The 15,889-nt window shown below is 35.5% G+C and overlaps 1 protein-coding gene across 1 annotated transcript in view; it reads left to right on the top strand.

Moving 5' to 3' along the window:
• Positions 1–15,602, top strand: part of LOC145996205 (ATP-binding cassette sub-family G member 8) — a 122,201-nt gene extending 106,599 nt beyond the window's left edge. The window contains exons 3-8 of the mRNA XM_083132621.1: positions 529–773; positions 3,571–3,958; positions 5,573–5,756; positions 7,305–7,620; positions 10,157–10,274; positions 12,024–15,602. Of these exons, the coding sequence (XP_082988747.1) occupies positions 529–773; positions 3,571–3,958; positions 5,573–5,756; positions 7,305–7,620; positions 10,157–10,274; positions 12,024–12,502 (1,730 nt within the window). The 3' untranslated portion in view covers positions 12,503–15,602. The remainder of the gene's footprint in view (positions 1–528; positions 774–3,570; positions 3,959–5,572; positions 5,757–7,304; positions 7,621–10,156; positions 10,275–12,023) is intronic.
• Positions 15,603–15,889: the final 287 nt, after the last annotated feature.

Below are 15,889 nucleotides of genomic sequence, written 5' to 3'. Positions count from 1 at the left end.
TATTGTACAATATTGTACAACGTTTAAAAGTTGTGTAAATGCAGAGAACAGAAGTACTGCAGAAAATTTTCCCTTGAGTTCCTTAGAGAATTTACAAAGGAAGCGAAGGGAAACCAATCCCCTATCTGTCCTATAGGAGATAGACTGGAGGACCTGAAACCACGGGCTTTCAACCATGGGAGCAGGGGGCGAAGGGGCAAGGGAGGTACAGGCAGAAATCTTCCCTTTGCCTTCGGGCGGTTGTCTATACCTGGATCTGGTAAGGCGGAAGAAGAGCCAACTAGGGTATCCAGCCTTGCCAGCTGATCACATCGAGGGACGAGAAGCGCGTGGAAAGAAATGTTGCATATGAACTGAGGCTTCAAGATAATAAATATTGTGATTTGAAAATAATTAGAGACGTGAGATTGATTGATCTATCTCTGCTAGACTAGCTACTCCTCAGTGCACGTCACTGCTGTTCTTACACTATAACAGAGTATTAAAACCTATCGATGATCAATAAAAACTTGTTTCTTTACTTTTCAGAAGAAGAAGGTACAGGGCTGTTGGATGTCCTAGCTGATCGCCATGGATCATGGGGAGGTAAAGTCCGAGGTGAAATCATTTTAAATGGCCATCCAGTTCGTTCTGCAGCACTAAGGAATCGCGTTGCCTATGTACAACAGGATAGCAGATTTTCTCCCGATATGAACGTGCGGCAGACGCTCACATTTCACACATGGCTCAGAAGTCCAGGAAGTCCAATCAGCAAGGCAGACACCAGAGGCACTGTAAGTCGCACTACAAAAATAGATTTTCTAGATAGCTTCTAACAAGCAATACATGAAACGCTACAAATCAATGTAATTTTAGAAAATAAAACCTACATGTGTGGTTTCTCATATGATATACTTTTTGATATATATATGCTGAAATAATGGGGATTGTCAAATTTTCGTACTGGAGTTGAAGGGGTGGTGTCAGGCTCTTGATATATCATGCTTCTACAATAATAATTATTATAAACTAACCAATTTTATTCCCAATTTATTATTAGTATATCGTTGGGGAGACTTTTCCATTCGATCCACTAGATGAACAAATTTCCAGCACAGCTTTTTCAATTATTTTTTTCATAAATGAGTTCCTGTATTTTGCATTATTTTTTTTGGATTTAATAGAATTTTTACTTTGGTATTTAGTTTGAATAACAAGTAACTGAATTTTATTTCCGTTATTAGCAATAAAAAATCACTTTCTGGTTCTTTGTAACTTGAAATGAACAACGCTAATTTCCAGGAGAGATCGATGGACCAGTTTGACCACCAACACCTCCCAATGCCCATGGCTGTAATAGTGGTGTAGGGATGGTTTTATGCCTATACAAAATATTATTAGGGCATCAGGATATATTCCTAGCAGCAACTTGTAGCTTCTTTCAATCCATAATTTACTTATCAGTACACTTCCTAATGTGTTTTTGCAAAGGACATGACAGTTGCGCCATTTTATTCATTTAGACACAGTATAAGGTTATTTGCAACAAAAAAATGCTAAAAAGCTTGTAAAATTCTTTAATAAACACTGCCTATGCCCTGATTTTTAAGTGCTCGCACAATTAGGCAAAATTATATAAATTATTTCCTCTAACTTATTTCTTTGAGACAATTCTGCACAAGGATATTGAAATGGTAATCCATACCATGTACTCGTAAAATTCAAATTTTGCAAGTTAAAAACATCCAAACAGATAATAATGGAGCCCAGGAAATATATTTTCAACTAATTAAATTACTACAATTAAGTCAGGTCAAAGAACAACCGTATTCAAGTAAGTACAGTATACAACTACAGTTCTGTCATTATGTAATGAAGATTTTAAATGGTTGAGATAAGATTGCCATCACAGTACAGCATCATCATCTTTCATAGTTTCCAGTCTGGCTGATTTGGCATAGAAGTCAAGTCAAGTAAGTCTGTATGTTCATATTCTGTTTATCCACCATTTCTTTCTTATCACTGAGTTACAATAAATAGCACCTTCACACACACTCCCTTACCCGATCTTTCCACCAAAAGCTTGGTCCTCCTTGGACTTTTTCTGGAAACCTTACACTATGTTCCCATTAACAGTCTCTCTGGTGCCATTCTCTTCATATTGCAGGCTGAATGCTGATACATCTGTGTTTTTCATCGGAAATGAGTTGATCACTTATCGTGTTCCATACAGGGTAATGCATCACGTTCCAAATCTACATTTGTAAGGTGATGTGAATTATCAACAATAATAAAATGTCTGTGCAAATTTTGTATTGTATTCCAAATACACATAAATCAAACTTTAATCAGCTCTCTTGAGAAGTTAGTGCAGATGGACATACTACTAAAAATTATTAAGCTGATGATATGTCCAAACCACCTCAACAGTGAGTCATTTATTCCAGCTGCTACACTATCCTCATTTGTTGCTGAATCTCCTCATTCCTTATTCTCTACTATTCTCCTGTTTCTCTCTCTCATTGCCCAAGTCTCTGCTCATGCATAATTACGCAAGGTATCAGAATACTTCTGCACCATAGGCCAAATCACATTACTTGTACAACATCCGCCTAGTTACAGTCTGTAGGTGGAACCACAGGTTGTTGAGTACAGAGGGAACAAATCCCAGATAGCACAGGAACCTTGCTTCATGCTTGAAACAAGCTTTTCATATATTAAGGTGAACAAGCTTGCTGCAAGCATAATATATCAAGCTTTAAGCTTGCACTAAGCTTGTCACAGAAAGCTGAAAGCTTGTCAAAGCCAATTGTCAGTTTGATACAAGCTTGCCACATCCAACTGGCTCTGACAAGCTACAAGCAGGCTACCGCAAGCATGCCACAAGCTTTCAAGTTTGTGCTATTTGCGATGGAATGGCATTCATTCTCGATCCTCGTGGAGTGGTGGGCCAAATCGCAAATCTTCACACTGTACACCTAGGATTTCAGATAGCCCCAGAATGCAATGTTCAACAGATTCAAACCTAGAGTGTGGTGCCCATTCAACATGGCATCTAGTCAGTATCGCACAAAATAACATAACAGTTAATTTTTACCATTTGGTATATGGTGCAGGACCTTGACACCCTGTAGCTACGTATATTGCATGATTGATTGATTGGTTTGGTTTATTTTACTTTGCTTTGGCTAATCACGAAGATGAGAATGATATGACGAAATTGATGAGGAAACACTTGCATAGAACACCGATGGCCAGGCTGGGATTCAAACCTGGAATCCCTGCTGCAGCATTCTGTGTATATATTGTAGCATGTGTTGTATATGTATTATCTTCTTGCATTTTATAGGCAGGTCCTTGTTAGTGTCAGTCTCCTTCCATCTGGTAGAATCTACTGCCTATTTATACAGCAACGGTGATACATTATTTTAAGCAAAGGGCATACATTAACAAGTAAAGCAATTAAGAATAGAAGAATTTGAACTCTGCAAATGTTGATGCAGTTCTTTCTTCCTTTGCTTCATAGAACTGAAAATATGAACACAATCAACAGAGTGAATAAGGCATTACACATATGTTCTTCTCCAACAGATTGATGCACTGATAGAGGATCTGGGCCTAGAACAAGTTCGGCACACGCGCGTTGGCTCACTCACCACATCTGAGAAGCAGAGATTAAATGTTGCATGCCACCTGCTCTTAGACACCGATATCCTTCTTTTGGACCAGCCAACGAGAGGGATGGATATTTTCGACACTTTCTTTCTTGTGGAGTTTCTTCGGCAATGGGCAGCAAGAGGGAGGATAATAATATTAACTATACATCCACCAACGTACGAGATTTTCACAATGGTCTCTCAAGTGGCCCTTATTTCAACTGGACGACTCATGTACTGTGGTCGTCGTCGAGATATGCTGCCATATTTTGCTTTCATTGAATATCCCTGTCCTGCATACAAGAATCCTTCGGATTACTACCGTAAGTCAACTGTCTGTTATACATATTCATTACATTAATGATGAAACCAGATAGTTACTACATATAATTAAAATTGTTGTTTGTCTAGATGCAATTATTTTGAAATAGAACAAAAGTAAGTACAAGTGCTGTTCAAAAAGAAACCTAACTTTTACTAAACTGAGAAAATGGTAATATTCACCAGCTATTTGGACCTGCCTCCTTCAAAGTACTCCCCTCCACTCTGCACACACTGCTTCCAGAGTTTCTTCCAATCCTGGAATGCCTGCTGGCCTTGATCTCTTCTATTGTCTGGAATCTGTGACCTTTGAGGGTTGGGGAAGAAGAAGAAGTCTGGTGGTGTCAAATCAGGGGGAGTAGGCTGGTTAAGGGATAGCAGGTATCTGGTGCTTTACCAAAAACTCTAGGGCAACGAGTGAGGAATGGACAAATGATAAACCATCCAGGACTTGTTCTGCCACATCTATGGCCTATTGCGCTGCACCTTTTCTCGTAATCGTTGCATTCACTGCGGAACCAGATGGCACAAACTCTGAATGAACAAACCCCTGCCAGTCAAAGAACACGATCAACATCACTTTTACATGGAATCTACTCATTCATACTTTTTTGAACCATGGTAAGGATTTTCCGATCCACTGTACCGTTCGTAACACTGTGTTCGACTGAAACATTCCTCACATAGGCTTCATGTAACTAGTAAAGGCACCGCTAGGCACCACCACTGTCAGTTCCCTTCAACAAATTTAAGTACAAACTTTACATAAACAGTTTGGTTTCTTTTTGAACAGGCCTTGTATTAGAAATGAAATCCTAAATTTAAGAACAAATACAGAAAAATGCCATGATTTGTAACTAATATAGTTTCATATTAGCTTAGGACTGACAATTTTTTTAGATCCAGCATGTCAAAATGTTAAATATTAAGTTGAGATCAACAGAAGGGTGCCTAGAGAGGGCTTTTTTTTTTTTTTGGTGGGAGAATGAATTCTGACTATCTAAACTAAATCTCTAGAAACCCTAAAACTGAAGGTTTATTGCCACAGCAACAATATAATGTAACTTTTAAACAATATTATTAGAAAGAATTCTAAACAAATATAATTCTTCAGAATTTGGAATATTGCTGTAGTTCTTAAAAATGTATGTGGCAGCTGATTGAGAGGTGAAAACAGAAGTATACATTCTACAACAGTTTAAAGTCATGTTCAAACATATTTATACCCTAGATTATTACATTTTAAGATTTTCATACTCTGCGACATACGGTGTCTGGTCGATAATTACCTACACATGATGATTTCTTAATTTCATGAATGATAATCCTTGTTTAAACATACAAATTTTAAAGATAATACTTGTCAGATTAATACACATAGTTTATTTTATATATTGACAAAACGGTCAGAAAATAAGACTTAGAAACTTCTGTGGATTAATGTAATCTACCAGATTGGTCTATAGATATCGTTCTGATAAACTCTAATCAACTAGTGCCATGCGTATGTCATATTAAAAAAAGTACAACATAATTAAAAAAAAAAGCACAACATAATTCAAATAATGTGGCATACGCTAGTCGACCCAAAATTTACAAAATGTTTTTTCTTGCAGTTGACCTGGTAACTTTGGATGACTTGTCTGCAGAAGCTATGCTAGAATCTAGCCAGAGGATAGAACAGCTAGCGGAGACATTTCGCAGGCGACAGGAACCTCTTAGTGAGCCTGGGCCTCCAAGTAGTCTTCCTCCAAAAATCCGACGTGCCAACTGCTTCGTGCAAACTTTTGCTTTGTGGATGTAAGTAAACATTAATTATGCTTCCTCTATGACAGGTATCCAGCCAATTGAAAATGTAAATACTCAAAACACACCTCAGACTTTTTTGTAAAAAGAAATTTTCAATTGGAATTAAAGAAGTCTTAGCATAATTTTGGAAGCTTGTTAGCGTATATCTAGAGCCACATATGAATGGTAAATAAAATATCAAGATTTGTGTACAAAACCTTGGCATATTTTGGGATCAAAAGTGGTATAAAATGGCATTTTGGTGTTAAAATTGTGAATAAAAATATAAATAAGATTCAAAAACTATACTTATTACTTCTTCCTTTCTTATTTCGCTTCTAATAGCACATTTCAATAGTTAACAGAGTATTAAATTTTATTCCTGTGCAAAGGAGTCCATTTTATGCTTCTCAAATATTTATAGTAGAATTAATAAGATTTCCATGATTTGCAATAACTTGCAGGATAATTCAGAGCTTGGAAGGTGTTGTGTCGGTAAATGAAACTAAATTTCGTGTTTAAGAGTTTATTTCGCATCATTTTGTGACAAAACATGGAAGGAAAATGCACCTCCCACCTTTCAAAAACATGAAAAATTAACACTACAATGTGTTATTTCACATTTCGTGATTTCGTCAAAAACGAAATATGCATGTGCTCCTACCTATATCAAATCCAATTCTACAATTTTATTGAAAGCGTACTAAAAATTTGCATGTTACCAGCAGTTACTTTGGGAAGTTTGTATTTAAAAATTCGAATTTTCTCATTCCTCATATGGGAATTTGTATTCTATTATCCATTAACCATAGGGGTGAAGTGAACTGAATTAAAGCGATACACGTTCCTGTTTAATCTTAGACATCCATGATAGGCACAGTTACTATTTAATCTCAATGTTAATTGATGATTGATTGTTAGTTTTAGACGTCAGGATGATTGCTGATGAGGAGACATGTTTGCTATTTATATTTTATATTAAATGGCTATTTACTGTTACTTGAAGATATATTTAAGGGTGATTGCCCCCAGTGTTGTTGTTCTTAATCCACTATGTCTATATTGTTTTTATTATATTATAACATAAAGGTATGGTAACCCGATAAAAGATATGAGCAGTTCCAGAGGTCACAGACTGACAGTTTAGAAGCAGCTGAATTTATATTTTATTTCTTTGTATAAGATTCATGGAACATAATGAAAAATTATAACTCAGGTAATGTACATTTCTTCAAATGTATTATGCCAGCTCTATATAAAAATAAATTTGAAGATAACAGACTGACACAATTGGCAATCGATTAATCTGGATTTTCTGAATCAAAGTTAGTGGAATAGTACTTGATGGGGTAGTTTTTACAGGTAAAATGTGGTGTTTAGAAACATGTGTATCACAATCTAAAGATTCTCTCCTTTAGAACAATGTACAGCATGTTGTTCATCAAGCTCGTCATTTTTTCTGGAATTGCTCATATAACTAAATGGCAAAAGACAGAATATGTTTTACCTTGTAAATTTCAAAACATTTTACCTATTATCGAGTTGTTACATTCTTTCCAGACGAGCACTGATATACATGTATCCCATCAACTTGGTCCAGTGGGTGGAGCATGTAATGGCTGCTGTAATTCTCTCCGTCATAATGGGTGCTATATTTTGGGACTTGCAATCCAACCAGCCAAATCAACTTGGACCATCGGTGCAACCTGACCAATACCTTCTCAACGACCGTCTAGGATATCATTACACCATGATGGTGGTGGCACTGTGGCCTCTACTTCTTCAAGTAATAAGTGACGTAGGGCATGCTCGGTGGGCTGTGATGAGAGATGTAGGCGATAGACTCTACTCTCGCTTCTGGTACATCATGATCAAGGTTTGTTTCATAAAAAATCTTTTATGTAAAGAATGAAATAGGTATTTTCTTATTTAACTCCAAATTTTTCTATTTTTATAATTTAGTGTTTCTTTTCTGCCATTTTGGGGGAATTGCGACAAGGAGGATGAACTGATGATTAGATGGTATTGATGAGGAGACAATCACAAATAGTACTCACGCCTAGGCTGGGACTGAAGCCCAGGAATTTCAATGGCAAAATCAAAAGCTAGCATGAACATTATCCGTTGTCTAGTGCTTTTAACTATATTTATCCTAACACTACCATTTCGAGAGAGCACCTCTTCTCTCACCTTCAGGTGAACAGATTGTTTTTCTTGCCAGTGGTGGGGATCGAGCCTACGAGAGAACTGCTATTTTACTACAAACCCAATTCACTAACCAACTTCCATATTTACGCGTGTATAATGAGCACCCTAGTTTTTGATAGGAAAAAGTGACAAAAAATTATATCTCGTATATAATGCACAGTATAATCCAGGTTCAAGAAATAGCTTTCTTAGTTCTAGGTCGTAAAGTTATTGCTATGCCGATCAAAAGTGAATGACATTCTACCTATTCAGTGAGTCACCTGTTGTTATGTGGACCAAAAGGAGAATATCCTCTTGTGTAAACAATGAGTCACCGACCCATGCCAACTCCCCCCTCTCCATCCAGTGTGTTTAGCATCCCGAAGCTTATTTATTCTGTAATAATTGAAAGAAAGTCAAAATTACGTTATGGATTTGCAGTGCTTAGAAAGTTATTTTCTATTATTTCTCGCCCAACAAATACCGCTAATATGCATTCGATGTGACGTGAGGTGCATGCTTGAATTCCGCCAGAACGGCACTGCTGTTCTTGGTGTGAACATTACATTACAAAGTGAAAAATTGTGGGACATGACCTTCAAACTTTTATATGTGGTTTTGCTCATTTCCTCTTTACTTTTTCTAAAAAAAAAAAAGTATATGTATACTTTTCCCATGACTAAGTTTAAATTTTAGGAAGCACATTCAGGACCCTCAAACTAGCAGTTAGCAGCACAAGATTTCTTCCAGTAAGGCATTTACACACTCCATATATGTCATATTATTTGGCCAGTAATATACAGGGTGCTCTGGGAGGAAGTGGCAATACTTTGGGAACTGGTAGTATGGGTGATTCTAAGTAAACAAGTTCATATGAACATGGGTCCGATTTTGAACAATAACTGAGATTTGAACAGAAATAAAAATGTAGGAAAACGTAAACAAAAACAGTAACAAGTAAAGCATGGCAATGTAATGGTAATTGTGTAAGTAAATATGAGAAGGGACATGCTGATACTAATCTTTATTGCATGAATTTGTGGTGTAGCAGTAATTAGTACACGATAATTAAGTAATGAAGCAAGCAATAAATGTATAAGAATGAAATGTTAACACCACTCGCGAGTTTGAAAATCCACGGGTCAGGGTAACACTAGAGTTAGGATCATTTTCCATTGCACCAATCTGAAAGACATTCCAACCCGTGCGAGTCACGAAACACTGGCTTTACTCTAGGATAGCAGCTAGCCTCAAAGCAAGTGACTAAATGTTATGGAAACAGATGGAAGAACGTGATTGGTTACCTGTTTCGAGAAGGCATGTTTCCACTGGTGGTGTGGCTGCATGACAGAAAAAAAAGAGAAAGGGTGGCGGTAACAGGACTTTGGTATCTCGGTAAACAGTGACAACGGACTGCCACAAGAAAAATTCAAGAACGTGATAAAGATGGGGGGAAATATTTGTGAATAAATGTTGATATTTTATTACGATCATAGTAAGTAGTTTTACAGTGATGTTTGCAGTAGATTTTGATGTATACATGTACCTTCACGTAGTATTCATGATCGTTTATGGCTAGGAGTATTCCATTTTCTCCGGCTAGTGGGAGTATGTTTATGTTTGTATTGCACGTTCAATTTTAGAAACTCTTTACTGAAGAATGTGCACAGTAAGAATCTTCCAAAGTATATACTTAATAATCATACTATATATTTATCGCTTTTTACATTCACAGTTTGAGTCTATTACTTCCCATTTTACATTTATTTAGTTTTGAAGTTCTGAAGTGGTACATTACCTGTTCTGGATGGCAGCCATTACTCTGCTGCATGTGGGTTAACTCCGCTTTTACTTGCCGATCTCCGAGGGTAAAGTTTACCCTCCTTTTACTTCCAGTTTATCTGGAGTTTCTGTTGGTGCAACAGATAATCAGCCGATTCGTGGGTTAACTCAGAGCTTACTCTTACTCGCGAGTAAATCGACGTTGGTGCAAACGGGCATTAGTGTGGAAGAGAGGTTAACATTTTGGTATCTTCAGAAAGGATCACCCCAATGCTCGAAGACAATGAGCTAACCTATTAACATAACAGATATATGCTCAGCCACAGACAAAAGAATAATTCAGTTTCTCAATATTTAAAGGTATTACTGTAAATTGTAAAATAGCATTAGGTAATCATTCCATGAGGACAAGTTTTCATTTATAAAACTGACACATTTTCCAGATGATGTATTCACTGCCAGCCTATGTTGGAGTTGCTGTAGCATATATAGTCCCAGCCTATGCTATGACTGGCTTACACATACAAGGAAATGACGACTATGCATTCTACATATATGTCGGTAAGTTTACCAAACCTCTTTGCTATGTTAACATTAGAGCATAAAAATAAGGAAATTGGATGTTTTAACTTCTTGTGAGGATGGGATCAGTAAAGAATTTTAAATGTTTTTTGTATTAATGATCTTTTCGAGCCAAGAAACTTAGAGGCAATACTATTTCGTCTAGATTATTTTCAGTGTTGCCACTTTATTGGACACTTATAATACGAGGGTTATTTTTTAAGTAAGGTCCGTTTTGCAATAAAAACGAAGTAAGTAAATGTTTTTTAAAAAAAACATTTATTTTCTGAATTTACATATATTTCTCTATTTGCTACATAATTTTCTTACCGGTTTAAACATTTATCATAACGAACTACGAGTTTTTGGATACCCTCCTCATAGCACTCTGCCACCTGTGAGATAGCCAGTTACTCACGGTCGTTTTCACTTCTTCATCAGTGTCTAAACACTTGCCGCCCAGGAAGGTCTTCACATGGCGGAAGAGGTGGTAGTTGCTAGGTGCAAGGTCTGGACTGTATGTGGATGATCGAATACCTCCCAGCCAAAAGATTTGATCAGATAATCATCCGCATACAGTTCAGACCTTGCACCTAGCAACTACCATCTCTTCCGCCATCTGAAGACCTTCCTGGGTGGCAAGTGTTTAGACACTGATGAAGAAGTGAAAACGACCGTGAGTAACTGGCTATCTCACAGGTGGCAGAGTGCTATGAGGAGGGTATCCAAAAACTCGTAGTTCGTTACGATAAATGTTTAAACCGGCAAGAAAATTATGTAGCAAATAGAGAAGTGTATGTAAATTCAGAAAATAAATGTTTTTTTTAAAAAAAAACATTTACTTACTTCGTTTTTATTGCAAAACATACCTTACTTAAAAAATAACCCTCATATATAACATTTAATATTCGGCATTAAAGATTCTATGCAAATATGATATATAAGACTGTAATAAGTCATATTAGTTTGCAAGGATATGCTGTAATTTCATTGATGAAATAGTTGTGCAAAACTGGTTGAGAGTGTAAATGTACCTTTCCCCTGTACATTTACTGTATTTGGGGGATCACAGTTTCAAATTCCATCTTAACTGAGGATTAAATTACCTGATATTTGGGATCCATAATTAAAATTTTGATAACATCTCTATTTAGAATAATAATAATTTAAAGAAAAACAAATTGCTTGCTTCACAGTTGTTAAGTTTCAACAATGTACGATTGTTATAACAGTAACAATAATCAAAATAAGAATAGATGTATGGTGGAGAGAGCATGTGTTCTCCCAAAATGTTACATCAAAATTTATGTTTATATGATTGTAAGCAAGAGTAGATGAAACTGATTTTAAAATTTGGCTAGCAACAGTACAAAAATTTATGGTGGCATGTTTATTATTCTCATTTAATGATGATACATGTGATGCAGAAAACCAACAAACATTAAAAAACACATACTGTACTCGTTTTTTTTTAAAGTAATGGAAATTTCTTTAAGTGAGCTTGAAATATTTAAGAAAAAAAAAGATTTAAAACTAAATTTAAAAATTCAGCCACCTTGTATTTTCTACCTGCTTGTGAGAACTGTAAACTACAAGGAAAATGATTCTCCTGCTGTTTCCGTCAACCACTCCAAGTGACCGCTTCCACTTCCATCTCCATGTTCTTCCATCATCCTCTCGAAGTAAACCTGACCATGACAGCATATCCTTTCAACTAACATGTTCAACATTTTGTTTATTTTAAACAAGGTTACATGCTGCTCTACATTGCTTCGATGCAAATGATGAGTATTGCCCTAGCGCATATGGTCTCATCACGTCACTTGGCAGCCATTCTGGGAGGCTTACTATTCACTGCTCTCGCTCTGGCCTCCGGCTACGTCATTCACTTCAAGGATCTTGGAATTTGGTGCAACTGGGTGAAGTGGATATCGCCTACAAAGTGGATGATTCAGCCAGTCGTAAAAAGAGAATTCCAACACATAACCTCCCTCATGTGCAGGAACAAGCAAGTCCAACATCAAGATATCATAGTGCAATTGCCTTGTCCTATAACGAACGGGACTTCCGCTCTCGTTTTCATGGATTACAATGAACAATTCCCTCTCCAAACTCCATTGTTGGCCACAGTTATCTTTTGGATTGTGTTTCTCATCCTTGCATGCTTCTTCTTTCTTGTGTGTCATTACAAGAGCAAGCCAACGCGAAGCAATACCAACAAGCCATGATTCATAGCACTTGTTACCATCGAATAGCTTTCTTGTTTTGTTTTTAGTACACGAACAAAAGATTACTTTGTGTAGAGTGCATGTGGAAGTTGAGAAAGTGTGTGTGTGTGATGTGCAGAAAGAACTGCATACTACTCGTTTTTGTTAACCCATTGAAATCAACTTTTTATTAGTGTTGATACATGTATATAGCTATGTACAATAACATTAACAATTCATTGTTTTTTAGATAAATGTATAAAAAATGAGTGTGTGACAATAGGAATGAATAATTAATTATCTGCTAGTAGTGTTTATTTGGAATTCATTTAGTTTTTGTTGTACCTGATCCTAAAATGTGCTGATAATGGTACAATAAGTTTATATTACTTATTTTAGAATCAGGCATAAAAATTCAATTTCGCCTTTATTTAAATATTGAAATGAACTTAAAAACATACAGAGCTCAATTGCAAAATATTTATTCTCTTTTATGTAAATAAAAAAAGTGTGTTTTAGGAAAAATCAAATGACCTCCTGGTAGTTACTGAAGGAAACCTGAAATAATATTATATATCGGGTGACTACAAAAGAAAATTAAGCTTTCCCACGAAATCTGACACAAACAAGTCATGCCTGAAAACAATATGCTTCCATCTCACTTAGCGATTCTTTTAAAACCCTGTACTTCTTTAGTAGATATTCTGTATAATAAGAATTGAAATTATAATAGGTATTTGCAGAATTTTCAAAATCAATCCAATGTAATGGAAATAAAATATTTTTTTTTCTGATAAGAATGAATATCCAATAGAATTTGAATTTTCACAAGTACATAAGGAATAATTAATACTGGATAACTGGAATAGTGCAATTGATGCAAGTGGTTAAAGAATAATATTGGTGGCATTAGACAACTATTATATTGCTAATATGCTGATTTCCTTCTTTTTCTGTTTAACCTTCACTAATCGGTGAAACTGCAATAATTAGCAAATTTTATCAAATTCTTACAATTTTCTACAAATAAGTCGCTACACAAAAGTGTTCTCCTCTACAAAAACAATATTGCTCAACTTTTAAATGTAATATAAAAATCTATTTATTTCATTACATGTTACTGAAAATTTGAAAAGTATAACTCCATTGAATTATATTTATTTCAGTGTAATTAGCCTAGAGACAATTCAATTCAATCTTGTATTCATTCCATATTTAAGTTGTATTAATGAGTGCTATTGCTATGTTGTTGTTATTTTAAATCATATCAGTAATTATGTATTTACATATTGGGTCTTATATGTAACTGTGATTATATATGCTCTACAGACATTCCATTTTTTGTATTCTTCCAGAAATGTTAAAATGCATTGATGAAGGGGAGGGGGGGGGGTTCTGATAATTTTACAATGACAGGAATGAACATATGATGAAGAAGGGCATGCATGTATGTATGTATGTTTAGTTGAAGTTCTTCAGATCATTTGTAATTTCATCATATAGCCTGGACACTTGTAGTTAATATAGCATACTTTCATAGAAAGGATATTGTGATGTGCCAAAGTAACTTTGTGTAGGTGTGTAGTTGGTGTTGCACTTTGCATAAAAGTAGTGTTCCTAATCTTTCTCTGAGTATCTTGAATTTTGAACATTCTTTATGATAGAGTATTTTTAAATCTTTCTAGTCATATTTGTAGAACTTTTACTGCAAAAACAAAATAACTTATCTATTGCAGAAAAGGTCAAACCTGTATGTCGGATAGTGTTTATTTCTCTATATGGATTATCCAGATATCCTTCACTTGGATTATACACATCACACACAATTAAGTGTAAGAGTACCAGAATATCAATTGTATATATGCAAGAACAACTTGGACTTTTAGGAGTAAAAAACATTAGTTTTGGAACTGATTTTGAACTTCACATGGTTGTCAGCCAAAAACTGTATTTAATATTAAACAATTCTTTTTTTACATGGGGTAACAATGTATCTTAGCATTTCATTTTTTTGCTATATGTTGCTAAGTTTGAGTGTAAAATGTGCATTTTAAATAATAATTAATATTAATCAAACCAGAAACAAAACTGATGGTTAATACCTGTTACAGTGCTTCAAGTAATTCCACGAATTGAAACGATGAGCATTAAAAAGAGTCAAGATTGATGAATGAGCAAATGATGTTTTGCTTTGCCTAAAGTCTATGACATTGGCGATGAGAGAGGAAAAAGTGTCAATATATCTAGATTAGATGTGTTCAGAAATCATATGGTTTGCCCCGTGGTAAGGTATATTTGCTGCAACATTGTAATCAACTTACAGAATTTTAGAGCCATGGTTATCTAGGCTGTAAGGCACCTGATTGACACATGGGTTTGAGTACCAGGGTAGGTATTTTGCAGCAATGTAAATGCATGTAGCTGCTCTGGGGGTTCACTCAGCCTCTAATAAACAGGTACCTAAGGCAACTCTGGGGGAGGGGAAGGCAGCCAGAGCATGGTGCTGACTACATCAACTCCACAAATGGCAGATATTCTGATTACAGTTTTAACATCCAATGTTTTAATTCTTGGCATTCCTGAAATACTTAGAAATGGGTCTCAAATATTAGAGTTGGTAAAAGATACATTTTAAATTTTTATTACTGAAAATGTGCACATTTAAGAAAGTAAAGAGCACAATTAAGAATATTTACTTTATAATCTCAATCAGTGAAACATCCTAATAGATATCCTAAAAAAAATCCCACTCCTGGGAGGAGGGGATGAGTATTTAATTTTGTATATTTCTGCTGTACTAGGTGTCTACAAAATTTTTCCTTTCCTGTAACTGCTTTTGTAGTACAAACATCACACATTACAGCAGCAATAGTAGTGGGAGAGTAAATGGGCAGGTGTTAGTGTATGAAGGGTGTATATTGCATGTAAAACTAATTCTAGAAGAAACACATTTCCGCTGGCATTGATGGAAGAATACAATGTGGAAAGAATTAGGAAGAAGAATGTTTATTATATGTGTTGATTTTTATCTGTTTGTCTTTTAATTCTGATATGAAAATATATAAGTTGAAAGAATGTTTTGTATATGTTGTATTAGTCATCGATAAATGGTTTTCTTTCATTTTTGTTACTTTTTATTTAAGATTCTATAAGATCCTAATGAGGTCACATAATGTGGCAATTGTTGTGTATCATTTAACGGAAATGCCTCCCGATGGCGTAGTGGTAATGCTGCCACCTTGTAATCAAGATATCCACATGTTTGCATCACACTTGAAACTGTAGGTCCAATCCTGATTAGCCTTTGTGCATAAAGTGGATTAACATAATGGAAATGATTTAATATGGCATTCTTATGTAATGAAAAAGTCTTTGTGTATCCCAAATGCAAATCTCAAAGCCAATCAG

The sequence above is a fragment of the Lepisma saccharinum genome, chromosome 1 (assembly GCF_977018435.1).
Source record: "Lepisma saccharinum chromosome 1, izLepSacc3.1, whole genome shotgun sequence".
NCBI classification, from domain to species: Eukaryota; Metazoa; Arthropoda; class Insecta; order Zygentoma; family Lepismatidae; genus Lepisma; species Lepisma saccharinum.
The sequence above is the reverse complement of the archived record's forward strand: the minus strand, read 5'-3'. Positions and strand labels throughout refer to the sequence as shown.